We start from the raw sequence: 15,363 nt of genomic DNA on the forward strand, positions 1-15,363 counted from the left end.
GACAATTCATTGTGAAACATGGTAAATGATATTTAGGAGAAGTCCATCTGTTTAGCAGGAAGTTTTCTGGGACATCTACTTTGGCCAGCTTCTTCATGAGAATGAGTCCCATAGTCTTTGTGCACAACAAGGAGACAAGCAGAGATATCTGTTTAAGGAGGTAAACCATGTTTTAAACCCCACTGACCAAATTAACCAGTTCTCTCCAGACTGAAGAGGAAGTCCAGTTCAACCATCTCAGATGTAAACTATTCAGCCATGGACAATCACTCAGAGCCCCTTGAGATGCTGCTACACCTCTGTGTGGGATCACGTATCTCTTACCATTCTTCAGGACACTGAGATGATCATTTTGAGGTGACAGTGAAAAGCAGAATGAAGAGAAGCTTTCTGCCTCTGAGTGAAAACCTGTACCCTTCAGAAGTGCTGGGCAGAGATATGAGATCTGAATTCATTAAAAAGCCGCATAATTTCACTGGAGCTCTGAGCAAGAAGGAGGATTTCAGCTGATCCAGCAAAGCAGAAGCTGACACGTTCCTCTGTGAGGAAGCCAGGCTGCAGGGATAAACTGTGTGCACAGATGGTGCTCTGGCTGCTGATCCCTTCTCTGTGTGCAATCAGAACAATTAGCCTTCCAAAAACACCAACTCCTACCCACTTTTCACCAAGCCTCTTCCCATCTCCTCTCCTCCATCCTAAAATACCCTTAGGAATTAAAATGCCATCAGTCTCTGCAAAGCATGGGTGTGAATGATGGACAATTAACAAAGAAAAAAGAGTTGATTCATAAAACTGCCAGTTCAGATCCAAGTGGGAGGTGAGCCTCTCTCTGAAAGTGTTAAGAGTTCTCTCTATGCCCTGGGAAGAAGCTAGGTCAACATACTTAACTGACTCTCATACATGAGTGTTGGTCTAAAACAGGATGGCAAGGTTTTACTCTGCAGGTGCATGTGGTGACTGCAATGGAAAGCATCCTGTCAGTGTACCAGCAAGGAGGAAGATCGAGCAGTTGAAACTTTCAAACATTTCATGTCCAAGCTGTATGTCTACAGCTGGAGGAGAGGACTGTGAAGGTTTGCTGCATTCATCCTCTGACAATGTCCTTTAGAAGTACTCAAACTGTGACAGAGTGCACAAAAGAAGTAGTGAATATTTTATTGCAAAAGAAAATGAACTAATAATAGGTGTGGAGAGTGTTGTTTTTTTTTTTTTTATCTCTTCATTTCTTCGGCAATCAAAGTAATTTTTCAAGAACAAATACACTTGCAAATGAAATCTATGAATTTAAAGCCATATATTGCTACTAAATTGAATTATTCCATAAAAAGCCAGAGAGAGGTACAAAATGATTCAGGATTTAGACAGCAATTTGGTTTAGCAGAGCTTGAAATTTCTAGGCAAATACGAAAAGCTCAAATAATTTGCTGAACACTCATGAGAATTAATTCACTTTCAACAACTAAAAACATTAACTTGGCTCTCAACAACTGCAACACTATCCCATGAACACTAAGTGAAAAATTGCTTCTTTGTGTCTCATGACAAAGTTCCATAAATTGTTTTGAACTGCATCTTATACTTAACCTCACAATGAATGTGATGTGCTTTACACGACATTACATATCAAGAAGCATTGTGTTATACACTCTAGGTTCCACAATGTGGCCTTCCAGCATCTGAACGGTGCATTTAAACAGGAGGGGCAATGTCTTTTTACAAGGGTGGATAGTGATAAGGGGGAGTGGTTTTAAACTAAGATGGGAGATTTAGGTTAGAAATTAGGAGGAAGTTTTTCTCTGAGGGTGGTGACGCACCGGAACAGGTTGCCCAAGGAGGTTGTGGATGCCCCATCCCTGGAGGGGTTCAAGGCCAGGCTGGATGTGGCTCTGGACAGCGTGGTCTGGTGGCTGGCGAGCCTGCACATAGCAGGGGGATTGAATCTAGGTGATCATTGTGGTCCTTTTCAACCCAGGCCATTCTATGATTCTATGATACACTATCAGAATGCCTGTCTTCATTCACAGAAATCAGTATTCAACAAAACATTTTAATCTGCAATAGGTTTCCTTATTCATGTTGATTCTTTCAAGCATCTGTAAATGCCAACCCTGCCAACAGTCATCTGCCTCTTAATGTCAGATGGCTGAGCAAGGGTCAAAAGATGACACTTTTTGAGTTTAAGGGCAACCTGAGCAAAGAATATCAAACTGTAACAGAAAAAAATACATACATTTGAAAAGTAGCTAAAATATGATATTTCTGATTAGGCTATAGTTAACTGTATGCTCTATGCACTGTCTACAAGCACAAGAGAACACTTTTAAACTTTATGATTGTTTCTACATTCTAAGAAATGTAATGCAGAGAGGGAAGGGACATGTACAAGACAAAGGTTTTCATCTTTTCAGCTTATTTTTACTATTATTATTTTTGTCCCAAAGATAATTTATTCAGCACATCAACAGATTTCATCAGGAATTTGAAAATGGAGCCTGAAGATCATCTGATTGAACGTTATGAACGCACATAATTTTCTGAAATCATTACAAGCACCATTTTCAGGCAAAGCAAAGAGTGAGTGGCACTGCTGCTTGTAACAGCAACAGGATTAGAAATAAATGACGTTCAAGCAAGCACAGAGTAAGTGCAACTTACTCTGTGTTGTTGACTCACTTTTGGAAATCATTTAGAGAGAGATGTCTTTCCCAGCTACTGAAAACTGAGGACTGAAGTGTGTATGATGTTCAAGCTCTAAGCTGTATGTGAGAATCTGCTTTCTGTGATGAACTCTTTAAAAATAAACAGAGCATGCTTGCCTCAGGAACATCTAAAAACTCTTTAGTATTTGCAACAATTGGCTCTATACCCAACTTTTAATAGCTTAGGCAAGTGTCACCTTCCATTCTACAATGTGGAGTATGCAGATATCTGTCAGTATAAAAAGAATTAAAGAAAAATAGGATTTTTTTTGAGTTTTTAGAGAAAAATAATTTTTAAAAAAATGCAAGCAGCAGCAACAACAAAAATAGAGTAAATTGTTTCCTCCTCGTGTTTTTTTTGAGATAATTCATTGTTTGGCCAGCCTCTGTGAATGCCAGGTGACAGAAAGTAGATCTTCATAAAAGTTAAATAGCTCTTGTCAAGGTCTAGCGATGACAGTATCATGAAAAACTCTGTCAAGAAATGGCAATTTCTATATTCTCTGAAGAGACAAGAGAGCATGCTGGGAAAGAGAATGAATGAAAGAGGAGAAAAACTAAGAATTTATGTATTGCATAAGCATGGCTAGTATAGGGCACTGATTGAGGAAGTGACAAAACATGTTTATTATGATTAGCTACTGAAAGACTTTAAGATGAACAAAAATAGTTGTGCTGATATTAAATGTGTAACTTGTCATTTCTTGGCTGAACTATTGGACACTATGTGTTTACCTGTCTTGGAATGGACCAGCTGAGGCGGTTATGCACCATGAGGTGCTTTGAGCAGACCACATTTTAAATAAGCACTAAGCTCTGCAGCCCTTTCTTATTCTGAAACATGCAGAATTCAATCAGTCATACAGGCAATTGAGTTGAGCCTTTAGCGGTGTTGGTTTTTGAATGAGATGCACTGAAGTACTTGTTTAACCATCACTGGCTGTGAAGTACTGTTGTTAGCAACTTGAAGCCGATACTTCACAAATTCGCCAATTTCTTCTGCTCCCCACTGCCCTGAATTTATCACCTTAGTTGTCTAAGTTTGATTACACTTGTTTATGCATACAGCTATTTCTTTGGTCTGCATTTAAGAAAGGGAGAGCAACAGGCTGAGCTGAACCGGGGAGATTAAATCTAAACTAAAAGGGAGCAAGAACAAAAGATGATTAATAAATGTGTTCCAAAATGCTCACAGATCTGTGGAAGCAGAAGTTTCATTCTAAACACTACTTCAACACTTCTGTACAGGCCTTTTAGCAAGAAAAAACAATCTCAGTCCTGAACAATTTTTCACTCCATAACCTTGGTGTTGGCACTACAAAGAAATTCAAGACAGATTTTCTTTCTTGTGGTCACGTCTTCAGGTGTTATTGCTTTTATTTTCATTTTATTTTTAAACAGCTGTCAGCATTGGGTAGAATGCTCCATGCCACAAAACCTGACTCACTCCAGGAACATCTGTGTGATTAAGGTTTGGCAGAGCTTGTCTCAAGTGAGTGGCACACAGCACAACACTGCTGTCAGAGGTACTGCTCAAGGGGAAATGGTTTCTTTGTAAGTGAAGAGAGCAGTGTCTGATGAACTTCTTCGGCCTTGCTGATGTCCATCAAACATCTGACAAATCCGATGTTGGACAATGTATGGACAAAGACTGGCAACTATTTCCTCATCCTGTGACTGCAACTATGTTTCTGTGAAACAGAAGTCATTATTGCTTGGAATCTGGGTAGTGTGTACAGAACTTTCTTTTGCTATGAGAACTAGTACATTCCGAGATGCTGCAGAACTGCTTATTATTCCCTCTGAAAAACCCTTGTTGGATGGAATTCTTCAGGACAACTTTCTGACAGTAAAGATGGTTAAGTAGATGCTGCCAGAGGAAAACTATGCACATCAAATGTCTTACACCCTACAGTTTCTCTGTAGGGTGCAAGTGTGATTTCCAGTAGAAACAACATATGTCCAGCAGATTTTTTTTTCAAGCTCTTCAGCTATACAATCTGCATTTCACCTTGGTACATACATGTATTCACAGTAAGGGCTTGTTTTGTAGGCTCGCCTTAAATAGGAATATAAGATTTAATGTTCAGGTAAGTAATTTATGTAATATAAACCATCTTAAATCTATCTTACGATCCACTCCAAAACATAGTTCTGGGTCATCAAGTGCTGGGATATGCTGCCTGGGAAGGGCTGTGGGACCCCTCACTGTAGGCATACCCAGAACCCACCTGGTCCAGGAAGTACAGTAAGAAACCTCTGGCAATCCCATCTGATCTATTTGGTTCATGATTAAATGGATCTTGCTTATCAGGTATTCATTTAAAATGCTCAAGGAGAAAAGTATCCACAGATACCTTGGAGATGGTCACCCAGTGGCTTTTTCACATCAAGCAGTCCATGTGCTATTTGACTTTTTTCTGCCCTTGATATTGGTGTCTCAAAGGACATTTGGTTCAAGGTGGTGTTTACGGGGCCCTTTACTACCACTCTTTTACAAGAAATAGAAATCATTGTTTTTTTATTGGAAATACAGATCTGTAAAGTATTTCAGTTGTGCCTGAACATAGAATCTCCTCATCATGGGAAATAACACCTCCTCTTGCTTGTTTAACTTTCACTGGCCTGACAGCTTTGGGAACTTGCACATCTTGATTTCCTCCGGGAGTCTGGAAGTTAAGCAGAGGAACAGCTTTTCCTTTGCTGTGGGATCCCGGGGGATTTGAGCTAGGCAGATTGTAAAGAATCATAGCATTATACTGCACTGCCCAAGATGTGAGAAGCAGGACTGCACGCTAAGCTAGAACAGGTGTGTGGAGCAGAGAAGAGCAGCACCCCTGAGATGGATTAACACCACTGTATGCTGTTTGCTAGAGAAGGAAAGGCAAGCACAGCCTTTCCAGACATATATTATACATGTGCCGTGCTAAAACTCACGGCACACATCCATGTGTGCTGACAGATCAAAAAGCAAATCCCACAATTAAACTGATTTGGGAAATGAAATAAACAGGGGTAAGAGAACTGAAATTCCTGGATCTTTATTTAGTGATCAAAGAAATCTATTTGGCAATAAGCTAGGAGCTTTCCATTAACAGTCTCAGAAGGGCTGAAAGACTAAGAGCAAAGCCCTTCATCAGAGGCAGCCTGAATTAGTAAAGATCTTAGGGAGTTCTCTAGACGTGTTTTGAATTTCAAAAATAACCATAAATTACTGAAGTTAGTCCTTGATACTCTACTTACATTCTGTGCTCTAATAAGAGTGTAACACTGAGCTACAACCAAAGCAGGAATCATTACCTTTAGCCGACGAAGAGCTCTCATTCAGAATGTTTTCAGGATGAAAAAGAGGTCAGAAGAGGAAAGCTTATGTTGCTGATCTTTGAAGTTACCTGAAATATTAATGCAAATAGGAGGTGTCAAGTAAAGCAGCATTTGTGTTCCGAACTGCAGCTTCTGTAGGAAGTTTGGAGATCTGTCCCAGCACCAGCTCAGTAGCCATTGAGTGAGTGTGATCTTTTGGTCCTTGTTTTTAGCAGCTACAATGGACTGAGGCACTGCTTGTTGAATCAGGCACACATGGAGGAGCCGTGTCTCTGGTTCTCACAGTATAAGTTACATACGAACACAACAAAATGCTAAGGAGATCCTACTGATGGGATGTCATGAAGGCGGACCCCTACAAGGAGGATGGCAGCGCTGGCTGGAGCTAATCCACAATTAAGCACCCTGACAAAAGAGAGGTTTTTGAATGTTTCTGCTGAGCACAGAGCTCCAGTAAATGCAGCAGCTGTTGTCTTTACTTTTGTAGCCTTGTTAAAGAAATACCAACTGTTTCTTTTGCTCTAGATGGAATACATTAGTGTTTCATTCATCCTCACACCTGCCCTGGTAATGGGCACTTCCAAGTTTCTTATGAGATGCCACAAATCTGCAAGCTGGGGCTCACACAGCTAAAGATTCCAGCGGCAATTTGGAGCAAAAGCGTCCTCTTTACATTTAGGATGCGGGAACACTAAGAAGCAGCGAAGAAGAGCGAGCACGGACAGCCGAGCCTTCCCCCCGCTAAATTCCTGTTCTCTCGCTCGGACAGCCCCCTGCCAAGCCCGCACCCCATTGCCCCACCGTGCATCCCCCTCCCCGCAGCCGGTCGGCGCCGACAGGGGCGGAGCGGCATCCCGGTGCTGTGCACGGCGCTCCGCCCGCCGAGCGCTCTGCGGGAGGCAGGAGGCGGCAGCCCTCCCCGGTCCATCCTGTCTCAACGTCCCGCCCCGTCCCGCCCATCTGCATGCAGGGCCCGCTGCTGCCCTCACCTCCAAACTTTCGATGCAGCCCCATCGCCTGGGTGGAGAGAGCCGCCGCGGTGAGTGTGCTAAGGGAGGGGGGGCGGACCGGGCCGGGCGGAGGGAGGTGAAAATGGGGCTCCGAGAGCACGCCCGGGCCGGTTACGGTGAGAGCCGGAGGGCAGCGGGTGCTTTACCTGTCCACCCGCAGCAACTCCAGAGCAGTCCCGGTGCCACGCTGCCGCCGTGCCCGGAGCGCCGCTTGCCTGTGTCATCACGTAGGTGGTTGCCCTTTCTGCTCGCTTGCTGTCGGAACCGTTACAAAACCTTCCTCTTCCGAGGAACTTTCGATGCGATTTGATGCCCACTCCCGAGGGAGGGTCCGTGAGAAACTGGGGAAAAATAGCTCAGTGCGGTGGGTGTGCAAATAAATACTATCGGATGGAGAGTTTATGCTGAGAAAAAACGGGAAGGGTCTTGTCGAATGCTGTCTGATCTTCCTCAGGCTTCTCCGTTATAGGACATCAGCTGATCCTCTGCCTACTGAACTGTCCCAGTGATTATGCCAGACTTTACCATTTTATTTCATCCCTTCCCGAGTCCACAGCTCGTCTCGGCTGGAGACCCCAGTGGTCCCTCCTCCCATCCTCCACTTTGGTCACACGAGACCAAAATGCCTTTCATCAGCCCAAACAAGGCAGTAACAAACAGAATTAAAGTGGTGGAACAAAAGAAGGCTTTGCTAAACAGCAGGTTTGAAGTAGGAATCATTCAGAGACAAGAGAAAACTAGCAAAAACATTTTGTGGAAGAAAGGGATGCTATCTTTTTTTGGTCGAGTTCCATCATCCTCCCTGGGTCTGTAGAAAACAAGGGAAAACTGAAATTTGCCTTCCCTCTCACCCTGCTACTCCGGTGTGTAAATATGCCTTTTGTTTTTGCAAGGAAAAAAATGATGAGATCTTGAAGCACCTGACAGTTCTGAGACCTCACTGCTTTATCTCTGCTTCACTAATGTATGTATGTAGGCATAATTCTTGGGTGCAGGTACACAGGTTGAAGGAAATAGCTCAGATGACCTCTGAATATTTGCATTGCTTTGGCTGTGCAAATTTTCAGGGATCTCTTACTTTTCCTACCTGGTGGACTAAAGGTGTATTGATAAGGAATCCAGTTCTGCTACCCTTGCTTACACAAGTAGTCAGTAAGTGATTACATTGCTCAAAACTGTGGGGTAAGCCTCTGCAAACAGCAACACGTCTCAGCTGCGTACCTCAGCATGCTGCACATCTTAGGCTGCACTGTTAATTAATTGCACAGAAATGGTATAGCATAATTAAGACCAGTGTAGTCTGGGGGAAAATAGCTTCCAGTATGTGGTTGATCTGAACCTTTTGGAAAGAGAAAAAAAAAATAAAAAAAATAGAAGTCTTGCACTGAGAAATTCTTTGGGATGTTGTGTGGTATGAAAGCAAAACACGAAAGGCTTGTTCACCTCTTGGCAGACAGTACTTGTATCTGGCTGTAGTAGCCAATCACAGCATACAGACGTATACATGCAGCAAGTTGGTTAGGAAATCACACCTAGGGATGTCACAGATACATGTTAGTGGGGACACAGGTACGAACAGAGATCTGCAGTGAAGTAGATGTGATTTAAATCATGATCATCACAAATAAAAGGGCTACATGAAATCACAGGTTTTAACAGCAAGGATATCTCTTTTAGGCAGACCTGAAATCAAGGTGGATCCATATGTAACACCCGGTGGCAAGAAAGTGACATTACGTCTCTACTCTTGCTTTCCATAGGGCATGTATAAATGGGAAAGTAGAACAGTCACTGAGCTTTGGCTTTATCCTCAGTGGCAGCCAGTGGTGTTTCTTCTGTGAGCCCACTGTGCACTGACATTTTCTTAGTATTTTCAGACGTCAAGCCATGGAGCCTCCAGGTGTGTGGTGCTCTCTTACCATGTCACCCAAGGTTTGGGCAGTCTGCATGAGAACAGGAACATTTCACATAGGGTTGAAGTCCAAGTCAGAAATTGACTATAAAACATCAATTTATCCATCCATACCTACTGTAGTATTGGGGCAGTGTTAGGTTAGCTGAGCAGGATTTGGCTTGGCCTGTGTGGGGAAGCCAAGAAAATGTGATTTTGATGCCAATGGTGAAATTCTCACTGACATTAGAAGGGGAATTATTTGCACTTCTTTGTGACTGCAGATTGATTGGCATCCTCCAAGGAACTGTGTTTTCTCAAGCATTAGTCAAAAAGGAAATATTATTTATATCTGAGTTTTAATTGTTTCTTGTGTTAATTTCATCATGAGTAGGTTACACGGTCAGTTCAGAGAAATGCTTATATTTCAGTTATGGTGTGCTTTTGTTTGCCTTGTGGCACTAACTTTCTTAGAAAAAAGTTTATTGAAGAAAGACATAAATATTTAGTTCTCTGAAACTAACCTATAGGAATTTGGTAAAAGATGCTTTTCATTAAGGAAATGCTGGAATATTAATATGCTAATAACAGTCTGGATGGTGTCATTCTATGTAGAATACCATAGGTATTACTGAAAGTTTTGTGCTAAATAAACTACTCTTAAGTAGTGGTTTCTGAAGAAAGGATGTACAGCCCAGCTGGATCTTAATCCTGCTGCATTTACTTAGGCAAACTTTGTCTTTGAAATGCTTTTGAAATCTGTCCCAATTTTCATCAGGAGTCATGCCTGAATAATATTACAGGATCGAGCTTAAAATGTAAGGCCAACAGAATTTAAATATTTTAAGACAGATCTTTTCTTAATCATGGGATGTAGAACCTAGGTAAGAGAAGGAAAGTGCTCTACCTTTAGCTCAGTACTTCTTGTCATAGCCACTGCACATTGATTTCTCTGTGTGTTCTTGTTTTGTTCTGTTTTTCAGGGACAGTGCTATTGCTACTGAAAGGATGGGGCCCCTGGAAGCACTGGGTGAAGAAAACCAGACAGATGAAGTGAAGATGGAGTTGTTCACCAAGCCGTACTTGCCAAGATACACCACACCACTCAGTGAACTGGCTCTTGACCCCAAACCAGAACTGAAGGATAGCACAACACTAGTTGAGGTGCAGATAATCCTCATCTTTGCTTACTGTTCCATCATTCTGTTGGGGGTGATCGGGAACTCTCTTGTGATCCATGTGATCATCAAGTTCAAAAGCATGCGCACGGTGACTAACTTCTTCATCGCCAACCTGGCTGTGGCTGATCTGCTGGTGAATACATTGTGCTTGCCTTTCACTCTAGTTTACACACTATTGGGTGAATGGAAACTGGGCCCAGTCTTATGCCACTTGGTGCCTTATGCCCAAGCTCTTGCTGTGCATGTGTCTACTGTTACATTGACTGTGATTGCCTTGGATCGACATCGCTGTATTGTCTATCACTTGGAAAGCAAAATCTCTAAGCGTATCAGCTTCCTGATTATAGGAGTTGCATGGGCAGTCAGTGCCCTGTTGGCAAGCCCTCTGGCCATCTTCCGCGAGTACTCGCTGATTGAGATCATTCCTGACTTCAAGATTGTGGTCTGCTCTGAGAAGTGGCCAGGGGACGGGCAGCTTAACTATGGCACCATCTACAGTGTCTCCATGCTCCTGATCCAGTATGTGCTGCCTCTGGCCGTCATCTCCTATGCCTACATCCGCATTTGGACCAAGCTCAAGAACCATGTTAGTCCTGGGGCAGGGAATGACCACTACCACCAGCGGCGTCAGAAAACCACCAAGATGCTGGTTTGCGTGGTTGTTGTGTTCGCTGTCAGTTGGCTGCCATTCCATGCCTTCCAGCTAGTCAGTGATATTGACAGTCAGGTATTGGACCTGAAAGAGTATAAACTAATCTACACAGTGTTTCATGTCATTGCCATGTGCTCAACATTTGCTAACCCCCTTCTCTATGGCTGGATGAATAACAACTACAGGACGGCCTTCCTCACAGCTTTTCAGTGCGAACAGCGGCTAGACTCCATCCACCCTGAAGTGTCAGCAGCTTTCAAAGCCAGGAAGAAACTGGAAGTAAAGAAGAATCAGTTCCCTGGAGACTCTTTCACACAACCTACCAATGTCTAAGATTTCTGACTTTAAAGAAGAAATGCACATGTTGTGGACAAAGGAATAAATCCATTCTGACACATGCATTTTTAATGCATAGTTTTACTCATAAAAGGTGAAAGAAAAGTAGCAGGCAAGTCAAGGCAGGTGATGTGATTTGGGGGGAGTAGGTTGGCACCATGAGAATGTGACTGCACAACTCCAAGGAAATGAGAGAGATTTTGTTTGTGGCTGTCTGTAACATGGTAAGAGACAACCCCATCCCTCCCATTCGTACTTGACAAGTATAAATGACAAAGGCAGAGTTTGCTGCTTTGGCTACAGGAAAGAAAATGGTTATTTTGCAGCACAGGAATACTGTTGTCGGTGGCAGGCAGTTTGTATATTGCATGTAGAGACCAAGGAGAATAGAAGTCTCCTAGAAGAACGAAGCCTGTCTGGGGAAAATAGGCTGTGCTGGTTAAAACTCAAGCTTTTCAGCCATTTTTTCTCCCACAGGGACCTTTTGCGGAAATAAGGTAAACGGAGTGATACGGTACCATTTTTGACTTGCACTGAAGCACTTCAGACTAGAATATTCTGAATGGAGAAGGGGAAAGAAAAAGAGAAAAGGAAAAAATACCAAATTTGTATGAAGAAAGCTAAAGGTGGATTTGGGTCAATCAAATGGGGTCAGAAGTCATTCCTTATAAATTGGCTATGGTTATGTTGGTGAGAAAAATCGCAAACCTGAGACCTCATCACTAATTCTCTATAGATCCCTACCTTTAATTCCATATTTGGAAGAGCTCGCAAACACAGAGCTTTAAAGTGGCATTTGAGGGAGGAGATGCAGGCCAGGCTCAGGTCTTTTATGAGCACTTCATAAACTGCCAATATTTTAATTTTCAAGACCTGCTTAAATGTCTGACATGTTATTAACTCCACAGGCTTTGAATTGTTGCTGCATCTCCCCTGCGTAATAAAACAGCAGATAATTTTGATCTTCTGGAAAGGCTGCTAGATGGTAATGTGCTTTTCCTTATTGTGGTTTTATGTCACACACTCATCTCATCTTGGAGCTTTTTCCATCTTTAGCTTTTGTAAAAATTAAGAGCAACTGAATGAGTGTAACCTAATAACAGTATGCTACGTTTATGCGATAACTTATCAGTTATTCTGCATGCTGTAGTTAATAGTTAAATTCCTTTTTTGCTCAGGTATAAAATTTTAATCTGTTTACTGTGCAGTACACAGCAATGTTCAACTCTTATGTGTCTTTGTTTAGCCTCTTTGAACTCATTAAATAGACGTAAAAAATTTCTACCTGTATTTATTCCAAGCTGCCCCGCTGCTTATCAAGAACAAAAATAAGCGTGATAGTTTCACTTGGAGTCTCTTTCCACAGCTACATTTCAGATGCGTCTTTTTCGCCCCTTATTTTTCCTTCCTTAGTGTTTCTGTGTTCCTAGATTTGCTGTATTCTCTCTTAGAAACTGAAAAACACCAGAACTCCAGTACTGAAATGTTAACAGTGTAGCAGCATCAGATATACATCAAGTGGAGAAATTCAGGTTTACATATGCAATATCTTACCACCATTCTTTAAAAATCCCTGAAATCATTTGTACTTGGCTTTTTCATGAACAGAGGAGGGAGGCTTAGAGAATTAGCTAGTGTTTACACCAGGAAGAAAAAGTATCCATCATTATTAAGCAGTTATACAAAAATAGATTAATTCTCAAACATGGGCTTTTATGATATCATCCACAAGTTGTTTTATTCTTAGTATTAATGCTATCTGAAATGTAAGCTTGAAACATTTATTGGTGTGGAAGGATTACAGAAGTGAGCAATTATTATGGGCATCAATCACGTGTCAGTTGATTCTGAACACTTTGTCAAAAATCTGTTCTTTCCACAAATAATATCCTGTATTTAAAAAGAAAATACTCTTCCCCCACCTCTAGTTAAAAGTTGTTTCAACTCTTTTATGCCTGTTTCAGTGTGATATATAAAGAGTTCTGAAGTAACCATGACAGTGTCTGCTGAAGTTATAATTGCTGGGCTAATTCTCAAAAATTTTAAGGCTTCTTTACATCATCCTGGATGAAAGTGATTAATAAGTAATTACCTTTCAGTCTATTTTATGGAATCATTATGAACTTTCCCTGCTGCCCTTGTGTTGTGACAAAGTTGATGCACTAATTTCTCATACTTCTTTCTGCTTGGTCACAAATTTCTCACTGTGCTTTTCATGTGGAGAAAAGCACTGCATTGATGTCTGCTGTGGGGTGACAGACCTCCACATGGTATTCCACCATGTGGTGTGGACTCCACATTTGCCACAGTGGGGTTCACTGTAAAATCCCTTTGTGTTGTAGGGACATTAGAAATTTCCTCACCAAAAGCAATTGTGTAGCGACATCCCTCAGAGTTCCCCTAAATCTCAGCTGTCAGAAGGACATGGACAATCAGGGTTAGTCCTCATTTCCTTCTAAGAGAAAAGGAATCTACAAGTAAGCTGCAAGCATGAGACTGAAGAGTCACCAGAGGATCCCCTGTTTTTCCTAAGCTGGTTCTTCTTTGCTCGAAATAGGAATCCAGATCTCCCCATTCACACAATAGTGCTTTAATTAATTTTTAAAAAGCACTATCTCCTTTTCCCATTGAATAGTTTTATAGGAAGCTAAGCAATGCTAGCAGCAGTGCTCATTTAGGAATTTGCAAGGAGGAGATGGGACATCTAAAATGAAATGTCATCTCTGATCAGAGCAAGAATTTGAACTGACATGCCTCAGTTCTCTGGAGAATGATATAGCCACCACACTGCAGCCTCTCCTGCAGTAATAACATATATCTTCTTAGAGTTGTCTTGTTGTATACAGAGCAATTCAACATCTAATATGATTTTATAGGTGAGTGGTTATGAAGTTTGCATGGTACCTGGGTTCCAAGCCAAGGATATGAAAACAAATACAGTATTTAAATTAAACCTCAACTCTGTTCTTCATGAGTACTTCAACCATAAGGCACTGCACTGCAGGCAGGAGAACAGCAAGGCAAGCAGCACCACACTAACCTCTGGGTGGGTGTTACCATAGGCTTTCCTATGGGGCTTACAGAAAGGAGAAATACCAACCACATGGCTCTCATCCAATGTTATCTGGGATCTTAGTTACTCAGTGTAGAGTTAAGAATACAAGAATAGCAGTGTATAGTAAGGAGATAATACAAGATCAGTGCTATAATAGGTAGCCAAAGGTTATCTAAAGGAGAAACTCACCAATTCTGAGGCCTTCAATCTAGATGGAAAATGCGGAGACCAGTTACCCAAACTCCACAAAGGAGCAATCTCCAAAAAAGGGATGATGTTGTTCTGGTGGTGGTCAGCCTTTAAATGAAGTCTAGGAGAGGTAGAGCCAATCTCCACCCCTTCTGGGACCACAGCTGAATCACCTTCACCTGTGCTCCCACAGCTGACCTGACACTTGCCTCAGCTGGTTAATGAGAGGTTCAGGCTGTGATTACCAATTTCCTATAAACTCAGCATTGTGCTATGGGCATCCATGAGAATAAGCATCTCTGCATAGCTTAGCCACAGCAGAATTGAGAAGGCACTTCAACAGGAATTTCAGAAGAATTTTCAGAAGATTTTCAGAAGAATTTTCAGAAGAATTATGCAAGTATAAGCAACTGAAACAGAAGGGCTGAGCTTGCACAACAAATGGATTAGTAAACATCCATTTCTGTGTATAAACTGTACAACAGAGCTTTTTGTTTGTGGGGAATAACAGGCAGCTGCCCCACATTTGGTATAATTGTATCTTGGATATACTGTGTAATTGGACATCCATTGCCAAAACATTAGTAATGCTAACAGGAATAAACAAATAAAAACTATTATCTGCATTTTATCTGTCAGTTCTCAAAAAAATCCATGGAATTTACAGATCAATATGATCAATTTCCTTGCTTCATAGTTTCTAAATTCCCTCGAGGACTTTTCTTATATTAATCAAGATTGACTTTAAGGGATAAATTCTGTCTTTGAACCCATGTGTTATCTACCTGGTACTATTATTATGGATACCACTCCACAACAGGGGACTTACTTTGTGGCATATTAAAGGTTCTTTGCACTAAGGAACTCAGAGATGTATGTAAATTCATCCAAGGTTAGTGGTGTAGAAGAGCCATGTTTTTAATAGTGGACCAAAAATGCTTATATGTGTAATCAGTAGTGATTTTCATACCTCATCTTCATGTTTTGAAGATATTAAAATAGATATTATTTTAAAAGGCAATTATG

The 15,363-nt window shown here is 41.6% G+C and overlaps 1 protein-coding gene and 1 long non-coding RNA gene across 2 annotated transcripts in view; one reads left to right on the plus strand and one right to left on the minus strand.

Moving 5' to 3' along the window:
* Positions 1-6,905, minus strand: part of LOC116653370 — a 23,973-nt gene extending 17,068 nt beyond the window's left edge. Inside the window, exons 1-2 of the long non-coding RNA XR_004307039.1 lie at positions 6,825-6,905; positions 6,000-6,091 (exon numbers count right to left, since the gene is read on the minus strand). This is a non-coding gene — a long non-coding RNA (uncharacterized LOC116653370). The remainder of the gene's footprint in view (positions 1-5,999; positions 6,092-6,824) is intronic.
* On the plus strand, positions 6,464-14,974 carry NPY2R (neuropeptide Y receptor Y2). Its single transcript, XM_015860997.2, has 2 exons — positions 6,464-7,062; positions 9,908-14,974. The coding sequence occupies exon 2, from the start codon at positions 9,933-9,935 to the stop codon at positions 11,088-11,090; it is 1,158 nt and encodes a 385-aa protein (XP_015716483.1). The 5' UTR covers positions 6,464-7,062; positions 9,908-9,932; the 3' UTR covers positions 11,091-14,974.
* The last annotated feature ends 389 nt before the right edge of the window (positions 14,975-15,363 follow it).

This window comes from Coturnix japonica, chromosome 4 (assembly GCF_001577835.2).
Source record: "Coturnix japonica isolate 7356 chromosome 4, Coturnix japonica 2.1, whole genome shotgun sequence".
Lineage (NCBI taxonomy): Eukaryota > Metazoa > Chordata > Aves > Galliformes > Phasianidae > Coturnix > Coturnix japonica.

What these genes read in the sequence shown, in the direction of transcription:
- NPY2R (XM_015860997.2), top strand. Translation starts at nt 9,933, where the DNA reads ATGGGGCCCCTGGAAGCACTGGGTGAAGAAAACCAGACAGATGAAGTG.